The following is a 12,760-nucleotide window of genomic DNA, read 5'->3' on the forward strand; positions in this document are numbered from 1 at the left end:
GAAATTTATCTAGTGACGTGTATAAGATGTCCCATTCCGAAACGTCCACTGGAAAAAATTATTAATATTTGGAAATGTTTGTTTTCAAAGTATTTTAATTGTCTCCTATAAAAATTTACATTATGTTCAAACAAAGTTCTCATTATATTTGGTAAACTAAGATAGTTTGGTCATAGATAACTCTCCGGTCCTGGAATTTTTCAATCACTCTAATATATAACGAAAGTACCCAGCAGAGAGTGTTACTTGCCGGCAGATAAAATATGTACAACTATGTGTAGACACACGAACTAAAGCCAAATAAAAGTCGAACTAAGAAGTTGATAACGAGTTGATAGCTGCACGGGAATCGGGTGGATTAACGGCTCACAAATGGGGCAGCAAATCGGCCAGTCGGGGCAGATAGAAATCTGGCTGGGCAAGCTTGCCTTTTTCCCGTCGCACATCCGAGAGATTACTGTATCGACCAGTGCCCACCAGAAGCGACAGCATGCCACAATTGCTGGCGAAGCCGACATCTATTTTGAGGCTGCAAACGAAGACAGCGAAATACAGCGTTAGAAGTGTCCCCAAAGGATGTGTTAATCCCGCTTACCAGTCACCAATCATAAGTGTTCGCTCGGTCCGCAGTTCGCCGGTCTTAGTGAGCGGCTCGAGGACCAAAGGGTTCGGCTTGCCCATCTCGAGCGGCTCTCGCTCCGCACAGGCCTCGATGGCGGCCACAAAGGCTCCAGTGCCGGGGATGCAGAAGGCGGGATACTTGTGCACGGCATCCCGGTTGGTGACGAGGAAGGCGGAGTGGGGATTGCTGCACAGGATGTGACAGGCGCGGGCCATCTTGCAGTAGCTGAAGTACTCATCCCAGCCGACCACCACGGCACCCACATCTTTGGCCGCCTCCGGGTTCCCCAGTTCGCGAGCCACAAAGTCCGGCCACATGTCGCCCGGAGCCAGTTGCTCCGCCTCCCCGGCTCCGAAACTGTCGATGCCGTGCTGCCTTAATTCCCGGGCAATGGCCGCATTGCCCACCACATAGACCTTGTGCCGGGCTCTGTCGAAGTCCGGACTCTCGACCAGATAGTCAGCAATAGCGGCCGTGGGCGACATGATGTATCGGTCGCTGGGCAAATGAAATCCCAGTCGCTGGGAGCGCTCAAACAGCTCCTGGCGCGTCTTCAGTCCGTTGTTGGTAATCAGGTAGACTTTTTTGCCCCAGCGCTGCTGCAGGGCATTCACGACATCCGGAGCACCCTCGATGGCCGTGTCGTCCTGCCAAATGGTGCCTGTGCGTCAAATGGATATTTAATATGCTTTGTAACTGTGTACATTTTGGCAATCTCACGCATTATGTCAACAAAAAAAATCTATTCCAGGATCCTATATTAGTTGGTAATTAGTTTTTGACAAAACATCATTTAGGATTAAAGGGTTACAACTAAACATATTATTTTTATTCTTTTTTATACATTTTTACTAAGTCACTTCTTGTTGACTAACTAAAATAATTGATTTAAAAAAAAAAACAGAATTTAACTAATTTAAAATTTGTTTATAATAATAATATTAAGCTAATGCTGGCATAGTTTTTTATAATTTAGAACAATATAAATATTTCCATTTAACAGCAATTAAATTTGAAATTAATAAGCATTTGTAATAGTAAATGCTAATGATAAGAAAATTATAAATTGAACAATATTGTTTTTCCCAGGGACAGCCTTTTGAAATTCTTGTATTTAATTATCTAATTGAACATTAACTTTGAATAACGGTGATCGCATAAGCTTTTCCCTCACCCATGTAAGCTACCAGCGATATTTGGCCTAGTATTGCGGGGAATCGACAACCCTGGCGAAAGCTTTGAACTTGTAAACACTCCGCGGCGCTCTCATGTGCCACCTTTACCGCCCTTCAAACTCACCGTCGCCGTCGCAGAGAATCGTGTCGAAACTTTGGAGCCACTCGCCCACCTGCCCCCCGGATAGGTCCGCCAAGTTGATAGCACCGCCTCTGGACATGCTGCTCCGTAGACCGCTCCGCCAAATGTTTGCGACTCGACTAAATCGGCGATGGACTGACTGAATCCAACTCACGATGATGGGGGAGAACCTGCTATCTCACTCGCGCACAAAGCTCGTTTGGAACGACACAATGAGTCGGGCATATCGATTGAGTCGTTCCGTTCGTCTGGCAAAATGCTTCTCAATTTATTTAAATATTTTATTTTGTGGTATAAATTGTACTATACATTTTCGTAAGGTATTTATATTTTTTCCTGTCTATGGCCGGGCGAAGGTAACTGCAATACAGACACATGTCCGTACTACCATACTGGCTACTGATTGGCGATCCGCATCTCAATCATTTCGAACCCGCCAGGTGGTCCACAATCGCTGGCAGCAGATCCCCCAACTTGGGCAGGTACACGTCTGGTATGAGTTTCTTGTCCTCGGGGTTCTTGCTCAGCTTCCACTGACCCACGTCCTTCAGCTGATGTATGCCGGAGCCCACGAGCAGGGTCTGGAACCCGCAATTGTAGCCAAGCAGGATGTCCGTATTGGCGCGATCGCCGATCATCAGGGTCCTCGAGGGATCGATCTTCTTCTGGCTGACCAGTGACTCGCAAATCGCCGGGTTGGGCTTCCCGATCACTATGGGCTCCCGTTCCGCACAGGTTTGAATGGCCCGCACGAAGCTCCCGCTGCCGGGCACTATCATGTTGGGCATGGGAAAACGCTCATCCGTGTTGGTGGCCACGAACAGGCACTCCGGATCGTTCAGGTACGAGGCAGCCTTCATCATCTTGGGGAAGCTAAAGTGCTCATCGAAGCCCACGACTACGGCTCCGATGTCCGTGTCCAGTTTTAAATGCTGCGCCATGAACTCGACCAGCGATCCTTGCATGGGTTCCGGCCCCACCTGGGTGTGCTTAATGCCCACGGCGTCCAGTTCCTTGGTGATGCCTTCGCTTCCGATCACGAATACCCGCTTGCTGAAGTTGCGACGCTTTAGGTACGCCGCTGTGGCATGGGCCGTGGATATAATGCCGTTCTCCTTGATGTGGAAGCCCAGTTCGACGCCCTTCTTTAGAAGTTCCGACCGGGTCTTCGTCGAGTTGTTTGTGCAAAAGTAAATGGACTTTCCCATGGCCTTGAACTGGTTCATCACATCCGCCGAGCCTTCCAAAGCCTTGCCATAGATCCATAGAACACCTTTGCGTGGGAATAGTAAAAGCCGTAATTGGATAAACAATCCTTCCCTATTTTCAAAAATGTAAACTTTTCTCTACCTATCCATCGATTTAATTTTTCATCCTCAATATTTAGTTTTTGCCAACTCACGTTAAGTTTTTTAAATACTTATGCAAAGAAAGTTAGTCATAATGAAATAAAAAATAAAAAAAAATCCCGTTTTCAAACGAAATACAATGTTAAATAGTTAAAATGTTAAAAATGTTTATAAAATTGTGTTAATGGATTTGATTCAGCTTTTGTTGAAGTAAATTGCATAGAATTTCAGAGTTTATTTTAAAACCGTGTCCAACGAACATTTATTTTTTTTTCTCTTCATATTGAATTAATAAAGTTCGAAAATAAAGTTGTTTAATTCTTTTACATATCATTAAAACTATCATGTCATAAACTTTTCTTTCTGTGTAAGAACTCTAAGTTGACCTAATGATTTCAAAAAACCAATCTGTAATTATGAGGGCATCCGAAAGTCGACTTGCCAGTCATAAATGTCATGCATTTCACTCTTTGACATTGAAATTGGCGACTCAGCAAGAACACGACCGATTTTTGGTATACGCATATGTATATTTATGTAACGCAACTTCCTAGAGGGGAAGTCTTCCATGACCGGGGAACACCCCACACACACACACACACACCCATAGCCACCCACTTACCATCGCAATCGGTTATAACGGAGTCGAAACTCGACATCCACTCGTTCACCTTGGCGGAGGACAATTCCAGGAGATTGGTGCACGTCTGTTTGTACATGTTTAAAACTGACTTTCGCGAACAGGTGGCGAAGTTACAACTCATTTATGGCTTTACAAATACGGCTATCTTTTATACATCACTTTTAATTTATTAATTGGCTCTCGATTGCGAGGAACTCCCTGAGAAATAAAGCAGCTGTTTTGGGGCCTGTAGAAGCTATGTTACTAGCTGTCAGATTTTGTCGAATAACAGTATGGGCCCATGTTAAAGTTAACAGAGTACTAACAAGTGTTAAGCGCCAGCTTTGAATCCCCTGCTCACAACTATACAATAAACTATTAAGAGATATGTATAATAAGCATACATAAATATTTTAGAAATATTATACTATTTTCAAACTCCAATTGATTTAATTTGTTTAAACTAAACATAATTTATCAAAAAAAAAAAAGATTTATTTTTTCAATCCCCAATAACCACCAAACTCACACATTGATCATTTGTATGCTTGTTTATTGTTTTATGCGCCTAATCACTAAAATTAATTACTTATAGTACAGGCATTTTTATTTTGTTGAATCTCAGCTTTCTTTTGTGTTTTTAAACTTGCTGGAAGAACAAACCATTGCAGAAATATACTTGAAATACTGACCCTACAAATTACAAGGTTGGTGAGCAAAAAAAAGGTTGCGAAAAAGCGCTTTTGTGGTGGGCAGGCAGGGTTTTGGGTTTTTGTGGGGGGGAAGAGCTGGAATCGAGAGCGAAAACGTTTTGCGTGCGTTTTGTACCATAACTTGCATTTAAATAAATCTCATTAAGCTAGCGCGAAAAGAACGAACGAAAAATTGTTGGCTAATTACAGAAATAAACTATTTTACAGTTACAATAATCATAAATTAATAACTAGACACGAAACGTTATCGAGAAAATTGCATTAAGAGGACCGCCACTGGTCCGTCTGCTGATTTTTTGTGTCGCCATCTGGGGTGCGTCTGCTGATGAGAGGTAATGAGCCAAGTCTATTTTGCTAAAGGATCCTGCCTAGAACTGCGACATAAGCAGGCTGCCCCCGCCGCCGCCACTCCCCACGCCCCCGCCTCCCCCTCCGCCGACTCCGCCTCCCGGACCGCCGCTCGTGCCCAGCACAGATCCGAGGAGACTGCCGCTTGTCATCTGCTGCTGCTGCATGGGCATCTGCTGCTGCTGTTGCTGCATCTGCATGGACGAGGAGAAGCTGTTCATGCCGCCGACAACGCCGGGACCCATGCTGGCCCCCAGGCTGGACAAACCGGGGCCAGGACCTCCGGCCAGCGACCCCAGACTGGTGGCGCCCATGACACCCGCTGCTCCGCCCAAGCCCGCTCCTCCGGGCAGCAAACCTACGCCCGGCTCCGGACTCTGGTTCTTCTTTTTGCGCTTCTTCTCCTTTTTACGCTTCTTGCGCTCTTTGTCGTCCTCGTGGCGCTTCTGCTTCTTGTGCTTCTTCTCGTAAGTCTCCAGGCCGGCCGAATCTGTAAGATTGGAATCATTTGGTTAGGCACGGATCATGATGAGCCAGTATCAGCGGACAACTTACCCAGCAACGTGGATTCCTGTCCCGTGGTAACGCCGTCTTTGTGTTTGTGCTTTTTGTGTTTGTTTTTGTGTTTTCGCGCAGGTGTGACATATGTGGTACGATACTGTTCCGGCAGCTACAAGGAAATCGGAATCGGTTAAACTAGCAAAGATGCAAGTACAAGGTTTTCAAAAATGATATTGAACATATTTAGTAACGCTTTAAAATTAAATTAGTCGTTGATTTTTAGGACACGTACTTTTTTCAATGTAACCCAATAACTGTTACCAACTTTCAGGTTAAATCAAATTGTAAGAAAAATAGGTTTCAGAGATTAACTGGTAGAAAACTTATGCACAAATCATCCAAATTTACGACTAATCCAAGGCGGAGTAAGTAATTATTAAAGACATTTTAGACCTGTGCAAGTAAAACAGTAATAAAATCATATAAGGGGCACCAACCGGTCCGGGATGTAGGCGGAATCCGGCCAGCTGCACGGGCGTCAGCGGGAGGAGCTCCTTACCGCCGATCGGCGGCTTCTCGATCACGCTCCGCAGCGTGCTGTTCTCGACGGGATGCGTGATGAGGTCGTTGATGCCGGGGATGTTCTGCAGGAACGAGGCCAGCGACTCCTTGAACTTCTTCTCCTTGAACTTGGTGAGTGTGTGGTGCAGTCCGTACTCGGTCATGAGATCCTTGTCGCCGGTGAGTTCAGCCTTGGCGGGCGGCTCCTTCATCGAGTAGAAGGGCCCGGTGTGGATGATCGTGGGCGTTTTGCCCAGCGAAATGGTCGTTTTCAAGGTACCGGAAGAGTCCTGGCGGGCGACCACGGGGGATCGGCCGCCGCCGTGGGGCGATGACTTCGGGGAGTCCATCATGTTGCCGTAGTTGCTCATCATCTTGGAAGTGGCGGAAATCAAGCGATTCTTGGCAATCTTGGCAGCCCACGCACACACTCGCACCGCGCACACAAACAGGCGCAGCAACAACAAGGCAAGGCCAGCAGAAGGTACGCCGTTCGCGACTCTCGGGCAACGCCGGCCAAGCTCACACTCTGCAAAATGCGCCGCGTTGGCCCGGCACTTCGGCGGACACTTTTCTGGTCGAATACTCAATTAACTATCTGTTCTTGTGGCGTTTTTTAACAGATTTCGGGGGCAAGTCTCGCCATCTTGTTGTGTCCGCGAACCAGTGTGACCGCATTGCGACAGCTAGCGAAAAACTGAGGCTACGGCGAAAACGCGAGGCGAACGCACCAAGAAAATACCAAAAGTATGCTGGAAATACTGCAAGTGGCGCATACCAAACAGAGTTGTATTGCATGTTATCGAATATTCATCGCATATAAAATCTTTATTTTGTATGATTAAACAAATAATTTAATTTTAATATTACCATAATGTATGATAAATAAATTAACAAGGAGATCAATTGCATACTTATAAATACATTTACTAGTGTTCATAATGTGCTTAATCAAATTTACTGTGGTTAATTGAAAGGTGCTCAATCAAACGGCCAAAAATGTAAATTTCATTAACAAAATTTGTTGCAAAGTCAATCCTTACAATAATGCTATCAAAATAAGAAAAACAGGTTTTATTAATCTTCAGAGTATAGATATTTTTTATTTATCGAACAATATATATTTACGTAAGCTGGTTGATGTTTAAAAAAAATTTGTATGTATATGTTTTCTAAGCTTATTGCTTAACATCATATTAGATTAAAAATTAAATGCAGTTGTATAAAATACAATAGAGTGGAAATCTACTCAAAACTATCGACTAATCGATGGCCATCATATGACCACAATCGAGTGCGATTCGCCAGCCCTGCGACCGCCCCGCTCTCCACAGCACGGAAAACAGTCGGAAAAACACATCAAATTAGTGTTGTGTTTGTAGTTAAATAACGATAATCCTCATAACTCGCCCACACCAGCCATGCAGTCCACGCTTCGTCATGTTGTGTCGGCAGTAGCCAAGGTAAAAATCGGGCGATGCAGCAGATTCACCAATCGTTTTTCGCCCCCGAAGTTATGCAATCTAACCTCACCGAGGGGGTCGCAAAATGGGCAGGAAAAGCCTGGAAAATGCATTGGTATCCTCTGCAGTGCTCATATGATCGCAGTGGCTGAATCACTGGCGACTTAAGGGATTTGTTTGGCCCCGTTTTCAAGGTCGCTAATTGGGCCAATTATCAGCTGATATGCGGCCGGAGATTAGTGCTGACTGCTTGCGATTGGCGTGATGAACGATAAGGCCCCAGAACCATTAGTAATGCCCTATCTTTCCAGACTCCTCTGCGCACCAATGCCGCCATTCTGGGTGCCCTCAACGCACGCTGCTACTCCAGCACGCACGAGGCAGACATCGTGGTGATCGGTTCCGGACCTGGTGGCTATGTGGCCGCCATCAAGGCCGCCCAGATGGGCATGAAGACGGTCAGCGTGGAGAAGGAGGCCACTCTGGGCGGCACCTGCCTCAACGTCGGCTGCATTCCGTCGAAGGCACTGCTGAACAACTCCCACTACTACCACATGGCCCACTCCGGCGATCTGGAGAGCCGCGGCGTCAACGTCGGCAGCGTTAGCCTCGATCTGGAGAAGCTCATGGGTCAGAAGTCGAACGCTGTGAAGGCCCTGACCGGCGGCATTGCCATGCTCTTCAAGAAGAACAAGGTCACACAGCTGACGGGCTTCGGCAGCATTGTCAACCCCAACGAGGTGCAGGTCAAGAAGTCCGACGGCTCCACGGAGACGGTGAAGACCAAGAACATTCTTATCGCCACCGGATCCGAGGTTACCCCCTTCCCGGGCATTGAAGTGAGTGCAAAAAACTTGAAAAACAGCTGGAATACTTGTATTACCTTATCGTCATTCTTTACAGATCGACGAGGAGGTGATTGTGAGCAGCACTGGCGCCCTGAAACTGGCCAAAGTGCCCAAGCACATGGTTGTCATCGGTGCCGGCGTCATTGGCTTGGAGCTGGGCTCAGTGTGGTCACGTCTGGGCGCCGAGGTCACTGCCATCGAGTTCATGGACACGATCGGCGGCGTGGGCATCGACAACGAGGTCTCCAAGACCTTCCAGAAGGTGCTCACCAAGCAGGGCTTGAAGTTCAAGCTGGGCACCAAGGTGATGGCCGCCTCGCGCAGCGGCGACAATGTCACCGTGTCGGTGGAGAACGCCAAGTCCGGCGAGAAGGAGGAGATCCAGTGCGACGCCCTGCTGGTCAGTGTGGGACGTCGTCCCTACACCGAGGGTCTGGGTCTGGAGGCTGTGGGCATTGTCAAGGACGACCGCGGCAGGATTCCCGTCAACGCCACTTTCCAGACGGTGGTGCCCAACATTTACGCCATTGGCGACTGCATCCACGGACCCATGCTGGCGCACAAGGCCGAGGATGAGGGCCTAATCACCATCGAGGGCATCAACGGCGGCCACGTCCACATCGACTACAACTGCGTGCCCAGTGTGGTCTACACGCATCCCGAGGTCGCGTGGGTGGGCAAGAGCGAGGAGCAGCTGAAGCAGGAGGGCGTTGCCTACAAGGTGGGCAAGTTTCCTTTCCTGGCAAACTCGCGTGCCAAGACCAACAACGAAACCGATGGTTTCGTCAAGGTTCTGGCCGACAGTGCCACCGACAAGATCCTGGGAACTCACATCATTGGACCTGGTGCCGGCGAGCTGATCAATGAGGCTGTGCTGGCCATGGAGTACGGAGCAGCAGCCGAGGACGTTGCCCGCGTCTGCCATGCGCATCCAGTGAGTGATCAACAACCAAATAACTTGCATAACTTAAAATTCACTTTTCCATTGAAGTAAAAGTTTAATAACTTTTACTTGAGGCTTCAATGAGCTTAAATATTCAGAAACGAAAAGTGTTTAGTTTTGAGTGATGAAAGTTATGGCCTTAATCATGTTTAACCTGAGCTAATATATCTAATTATTTTATTTTTCAGACCTGTTCCGAGGCCTTGCGCGAAGCAAACGTTGCGGCTGCATTCGGCAAACCCATCAATTTCTAAGCACTTTTCAATCCCTGCCAGCTTTTGGAGAATTTTGCACCGTGTTTGAAATCTTTGAAAAAAACCCCAAATCGAAAATTATCCTGACAGCCGAAACGAAAGTCTCCGCATATTTGTTACTCTCAATGTAGGAAACAGTAAAGTGGAAAATATAAATATTGGTAATGGCGCCAGGCGTTAATTGCAATGTAATATGTGTATTAAGCTAGAATAAATACAACACAGTTTGAAAACTCGAAACTCAAGGCGTTCAATAGAATAATGGTTTTTCAATGTCTTAAGATGTTCTAGTAACTACCAATAAAGCTAAAGAAAAGCCAACTGAAGTTATGTGGCGAATTATCACCGGTAAATAATTGTATTAATTAATTTATTTTTGAAACAAGGCATTTGAAAATAAAATACAAACATTATTTTCTTTTACTCTCTGACATGTTAATAATAATTTAAGAACAGTAGCCAAAAGTTAAAAAAAAAGCTATTATTAGAGATTCAGCGGAAAACTTTCAGACCCGACATCACTGTGAACAGCTGTCGCGCCGGTGTTTCGAAAAAGATCTGGCAACGCTCGCCGAGCACTCAATGTCAAAATTTCGGCTCGTTTGAAACAAACAAAATAGTTATTTTTCGGGCTTTAGTTCTCACGTTTAGCACTGCATTATTCCCAACATTTTTTGCCTAAAGGTTTGGGGTACAAAATTCATAGCTCATTGCAATGTTTCGAGTTGGCAAGCTGACGGGCAGCCTGTCTGAGGTGGCCACTAAGGAAGCGGGACCGGTGCGTTTTCAGCGGCGCTGCATTCAGGCGAGGGGTCTCTTGCCGGGATTGGCTAGTAGAACGCCGGGAACGCTATCGGCGACGGCCCAGGTAACTGGTGGCAGCAAGCAGAAGTTCCAGCCCCAGTCCCAGACCACCGGCAGTGGTCCCGAGGCAGTGAGTCTATCGGTGGTCTTAGTTTACATAACACACTACTTTATTTTGTTGCCCTTTCCCAGCAGAACAGCCGCTGGCCGAAGAAGGTGTTCAGTGGCATCCAACCCACGGGATCCCTGCATCTGGGTAACTATCTAGGCGCCGTGCGCAAGTGGGTGCAGCTGCAGAATGCCCGCGATGATGTCACCGTCTGCATCGTGGACCTGCACTCCATCACCATGCCCCACAATCCGCCCCTGCTGCGCGAAAACATCTTCACCATGGCCGCCACGCTGCTCGCCTGCGGCATCGATCCCGCCAAGAGCACGCTCTTCGTCCAGTCCGCCGTCGCCGAGCACGCCGAGTTCAACTGGATCCTTAGCTCGATGACCACGATGCCGCGTCTGGCTCAACTGCCACAATTCCGGGAGAAGTCCCGCCTGCTCAAGGATGTCCCGCTGGGCTTGTACGTCTATCCGGTGCTCCAAGCAGCCGATATTATGCTGTACAAGTAAGTTTATTTACCCCCTGCTATAGATTTTTGGGGATCCACAGTATGTGGATGATTAAATACTATTAATTCTACTACATGTATTGTCGTCCATAGTGATGTTTTATATATAACATTTTATTGCTTAATGTAAAGACACTTTTTGACAGAAGTTGTAGATCTAATCACTAGATTCTATTGTCAAATACACATTTTATGTTTACTGATTTTGATTATTAATATTATTGTTACTTGTGTTACTTATATTGATAATCTGGTTACCTTTTGATTTCTTTCTCAGGGCCACCCATGTTCCTGTGGGCGCTGATCAGATACAGCACATCCAGCTGGCCCAGCACTTGGCCAAAACCTACAACGGTCGCTATGGCGAGACCTTCCCTGTGTGCCACGCTATCATCGAGGATGGAGACGCCTCCCGGGTGCTGTCCCTTCGAGATCCCTCCAAAAAGATGTCGAAATCGGAGGCAAATCCCAAAGCCACCATAAATCTATGCGATTCGCCTGAGCTGATCACGCAGAAGATAAAGAAAGCCGTCACAGATTTCACCTCGGACATCACCTATAATCCTGGCAAGCGAGCCGGCGTGAGCAACCTGGTCAACATCCACTCGCAGGTCACCGGGCAGTCGATTGAGTCGGTGGTGGACGAGGCCGCCACCCTGGACACGGCCAAGTACAAGGACCGTGTGGCGGAGGCTGTGGTCGAGCACTTGCGTCCGATCCGGGAGCAGATCCTCCATCACATGACCAGGCGCAACGAGATGGTCTACTTGCTGGAGGTGGGGGCGGAAAAGGCGCGTCAGCAGGCACAACAGACGATGAGCGATGTGAAGCAGCGTCTGGGACTGGGCACCAGTGTCAATATACCGGCTGCGGTGCAAGTGGCACCGCTTCTGCCCACGCCTGAGGTTCCCAAGACCTCGGCCAGTAGGCAAATGTCCAAGGAATTTGACGGCAATGTCCACGAGCGCCACGAGCGGATGTACGGCTTCGGGGATCAGCCAAGCGGTGGAGCTGGCAAGTCGCCCACCGGAGAACTGCCGGAGATCTCTCAGGCGACGATGCCGCGAGTGTCCCGTCGTCCGCCCGTCGTGCCCGCCCAGTCCCTGCGCGTGGAGAAGCAACTGGGCAGCACCCGGACACGTCACGTCTTCCAGATGGACACCTGCAATGCCCCTCACATTGGCTTCAAGCCGCCACCGGGATTTTCTCCCAACTTAGTCACTGGCGGACTGACAAAAGTCAAACGCCCGACAGTAAAACCCGTTCCCGGCAGCATGGGATTCGGGCAGCAGGCGCAGGGAGCCTTGTCCAATCAAGGCCAGAACGTTAACCCCAGTGCAGTGTCCACCATTGCACGTGAAGTGAATGCCGCCAAGAAGCAGGAGTTCACCTGCAACCCTGCCTTCTACGCATCTGCCCTTGACTCACATCAGAGTTCGACTCGCACCAGCGAAAAGAGCTCCTCCAAGGCGACAGATAGTGATTTTATTATTGTTGCTAATGATGAGGAGGAGCAGGCCTCCTCCCAAGAGCAACACGAGGAGGCTGAAGAGGAGGAGGTCGTTGAGCGGGAAAGGGACAGCAGCGAGCGCAAAGCCAGCGAAGCTACCAAAGTCGAAATATAACTCTTGGAAACATTGCAATTGTTATTAGTGTAGTACAAGTATACTTAGATAACAATATTTCTGTCAAATCTGTCGTTTTTATGAAAGTAGTCAAGCGTCTAACGAAGAAATTATCCATATTTATAGTATATGTCGGCGACATTATAAATATTTTAAATCCAAAAATT

The 12,760-nt window shown here is 47.6% G+C and overlaps 5 protein-coding genes across 6 annotated transcripts; 2 read left to right on the forward strand and 3 right to left on the reverse strand.

Annotated features, from left to right (window-relative positions):
• Nucleotides 1-77: 77 nt before the first annotated feature.
• On the reverse strand, nucleotides 78-2,074 carry LOC108135617 (glycerol-3-phosphate phosphatase). The gene is made up of 3 exons (XM_017256433.1): nucleotides 1,922-2,074; nucleotides 596-1,283; nucleotides 78-529 (listed from the first exon to the last, which is right to left on the reverse strand). Exons 1-3 carry the CDS (start codon nucleotides 2,016-2,018, stop codon nucleotides 367-369), a joined length of 948 nt encoding a protein of 315 aa, XP_017111922.1. The 5' UTR covers nucleotides 2,019-2,074; the 3' UTR covers nucleotides 78-366.
• Nucleotides 2,075-2,206: 132 nt separating this feature from the next.
• LOC108135616 (glycerol-3-phosphate phosphatase) lies at nucleotides 2,207-4,174 on the reverse strand. Its single transcript, XM_017256431.2, has 2 exons — nucleotides 3,911-4,174; nucleotides 2,207-3,212 (listed from the first exon to the last, which is right to left on the reverse strand). The coding sequence occupies exons 1-2, from the start codon at nucleotides 4,050-4,052 to the stop codon at nucleotides 2,362-2,364; spliced, it is 993 nt and encodes a 330-aa protein (XP_017111920.1). The 5' UTR covers nucleotides 4,053-4,174; the 3' UTR covers nucleotides 2,207-2,361.
• Nucleotides 4,175-4,499: 325 nt separating this feature from the next.
• On the reverse strand, nucleotides 4,500-6,711 carry LOC108135690 (mediator of RNA polymerase II transcription subunit 19). Its single transcript, XM_017256532.1, has 3 exons — nucleotides 5,970-6,711; nucleotides 5,527-5,641; nucleotides 4,500-5,461 (listed from the first exon to the last, which is right to left on the reverse strand). The coding sequence occupies exons 1-3, from the start codon at nucleotides 6,405-6,407 to the stop codon at nucleotides 4,992-4,994; spliced, it is 1,023 nt and encodes a 340-aa protein (XP_017112021.1). The 5' UTR covers nucleotides 6,408-6,711; the 3' UTR covers nucleotides 4,500-4,991.
• Nucleotides 6,712-7,326: 615 nt separating this feature from the next.
• Nucleotides 7,327-9,781, forward strand: LOC108135660 (dihydrolipoyl dehydrogenase, mitochondrial). The gene is made up of 4 exons (XM_017256493.2): nucleotides 7,327-7,496; nucleotides 7,808-8,335; nucleotides 8,400-9,278; nucleotides 9,476-9,781. The coding sequence occupies exons 1-4, from the start codon at nucleotides 7,455-7,457 to the stop codon at nucleotides 9,539-9,541; spliced, it is 1,515 nt and encodes a 504-aa protein (XP_017111982.1). The 5' UTR covers nucleotides 7,327-7,454; the 3' UTR covers nucleotides 9,542-9,781.
• Nucleotides 9,782-10,103: 322 nt separating this feature from the next.
• LOC108135607 (tryptophan--tRNA ligase, mitochondrial) lies at nucleotides 10,104-12,661 on the forward strand. Of its 2 annotated transcripts, none has more exons than XM_017256419.2 (3): nucleotides 10,104-10,475; nucleotides 10,538-10,965; nucleotides 11,246-12,661. In XM_017256419.2, exons 1-3 carry the CDS (start codon nucleotides 10,257-10,259, stop codon nucleotides 12,591-12,593), a joined length of 1,995 nt encoding a protein of 664 aa, XP_017111908.1. In that variant the 5' UTR covers nucleotides 10,104-10,256; the 3' UTR covers nucleotides 12,594-12,661. The 2 variants fall into 2 exon arrangements, with proteins under 2 accessions (XP_017111908.1, XP_017111910.1); XM_017256421.2 differs by having other exon boundaries at nucleotides 10,541-10,965.
• Nucleotides 12,662-12,760: the final 99 nt, after the last annotated feature.

This window comes from Drosophila elegans, unplaced genomic scaffold (genome assembly GCF_018152505.1).
Source record: "Drosophila elegans isolate 14027-0461.03 unplaced genomic scaffold, ASM1815250v1 contig_208, whole genome shotgun sequence".
NCBI lineage: Eukaryota > Metazoa > Arthropoda > Insecta > Diptera > Drosophilidae > Drosophila > Drosophila elegans.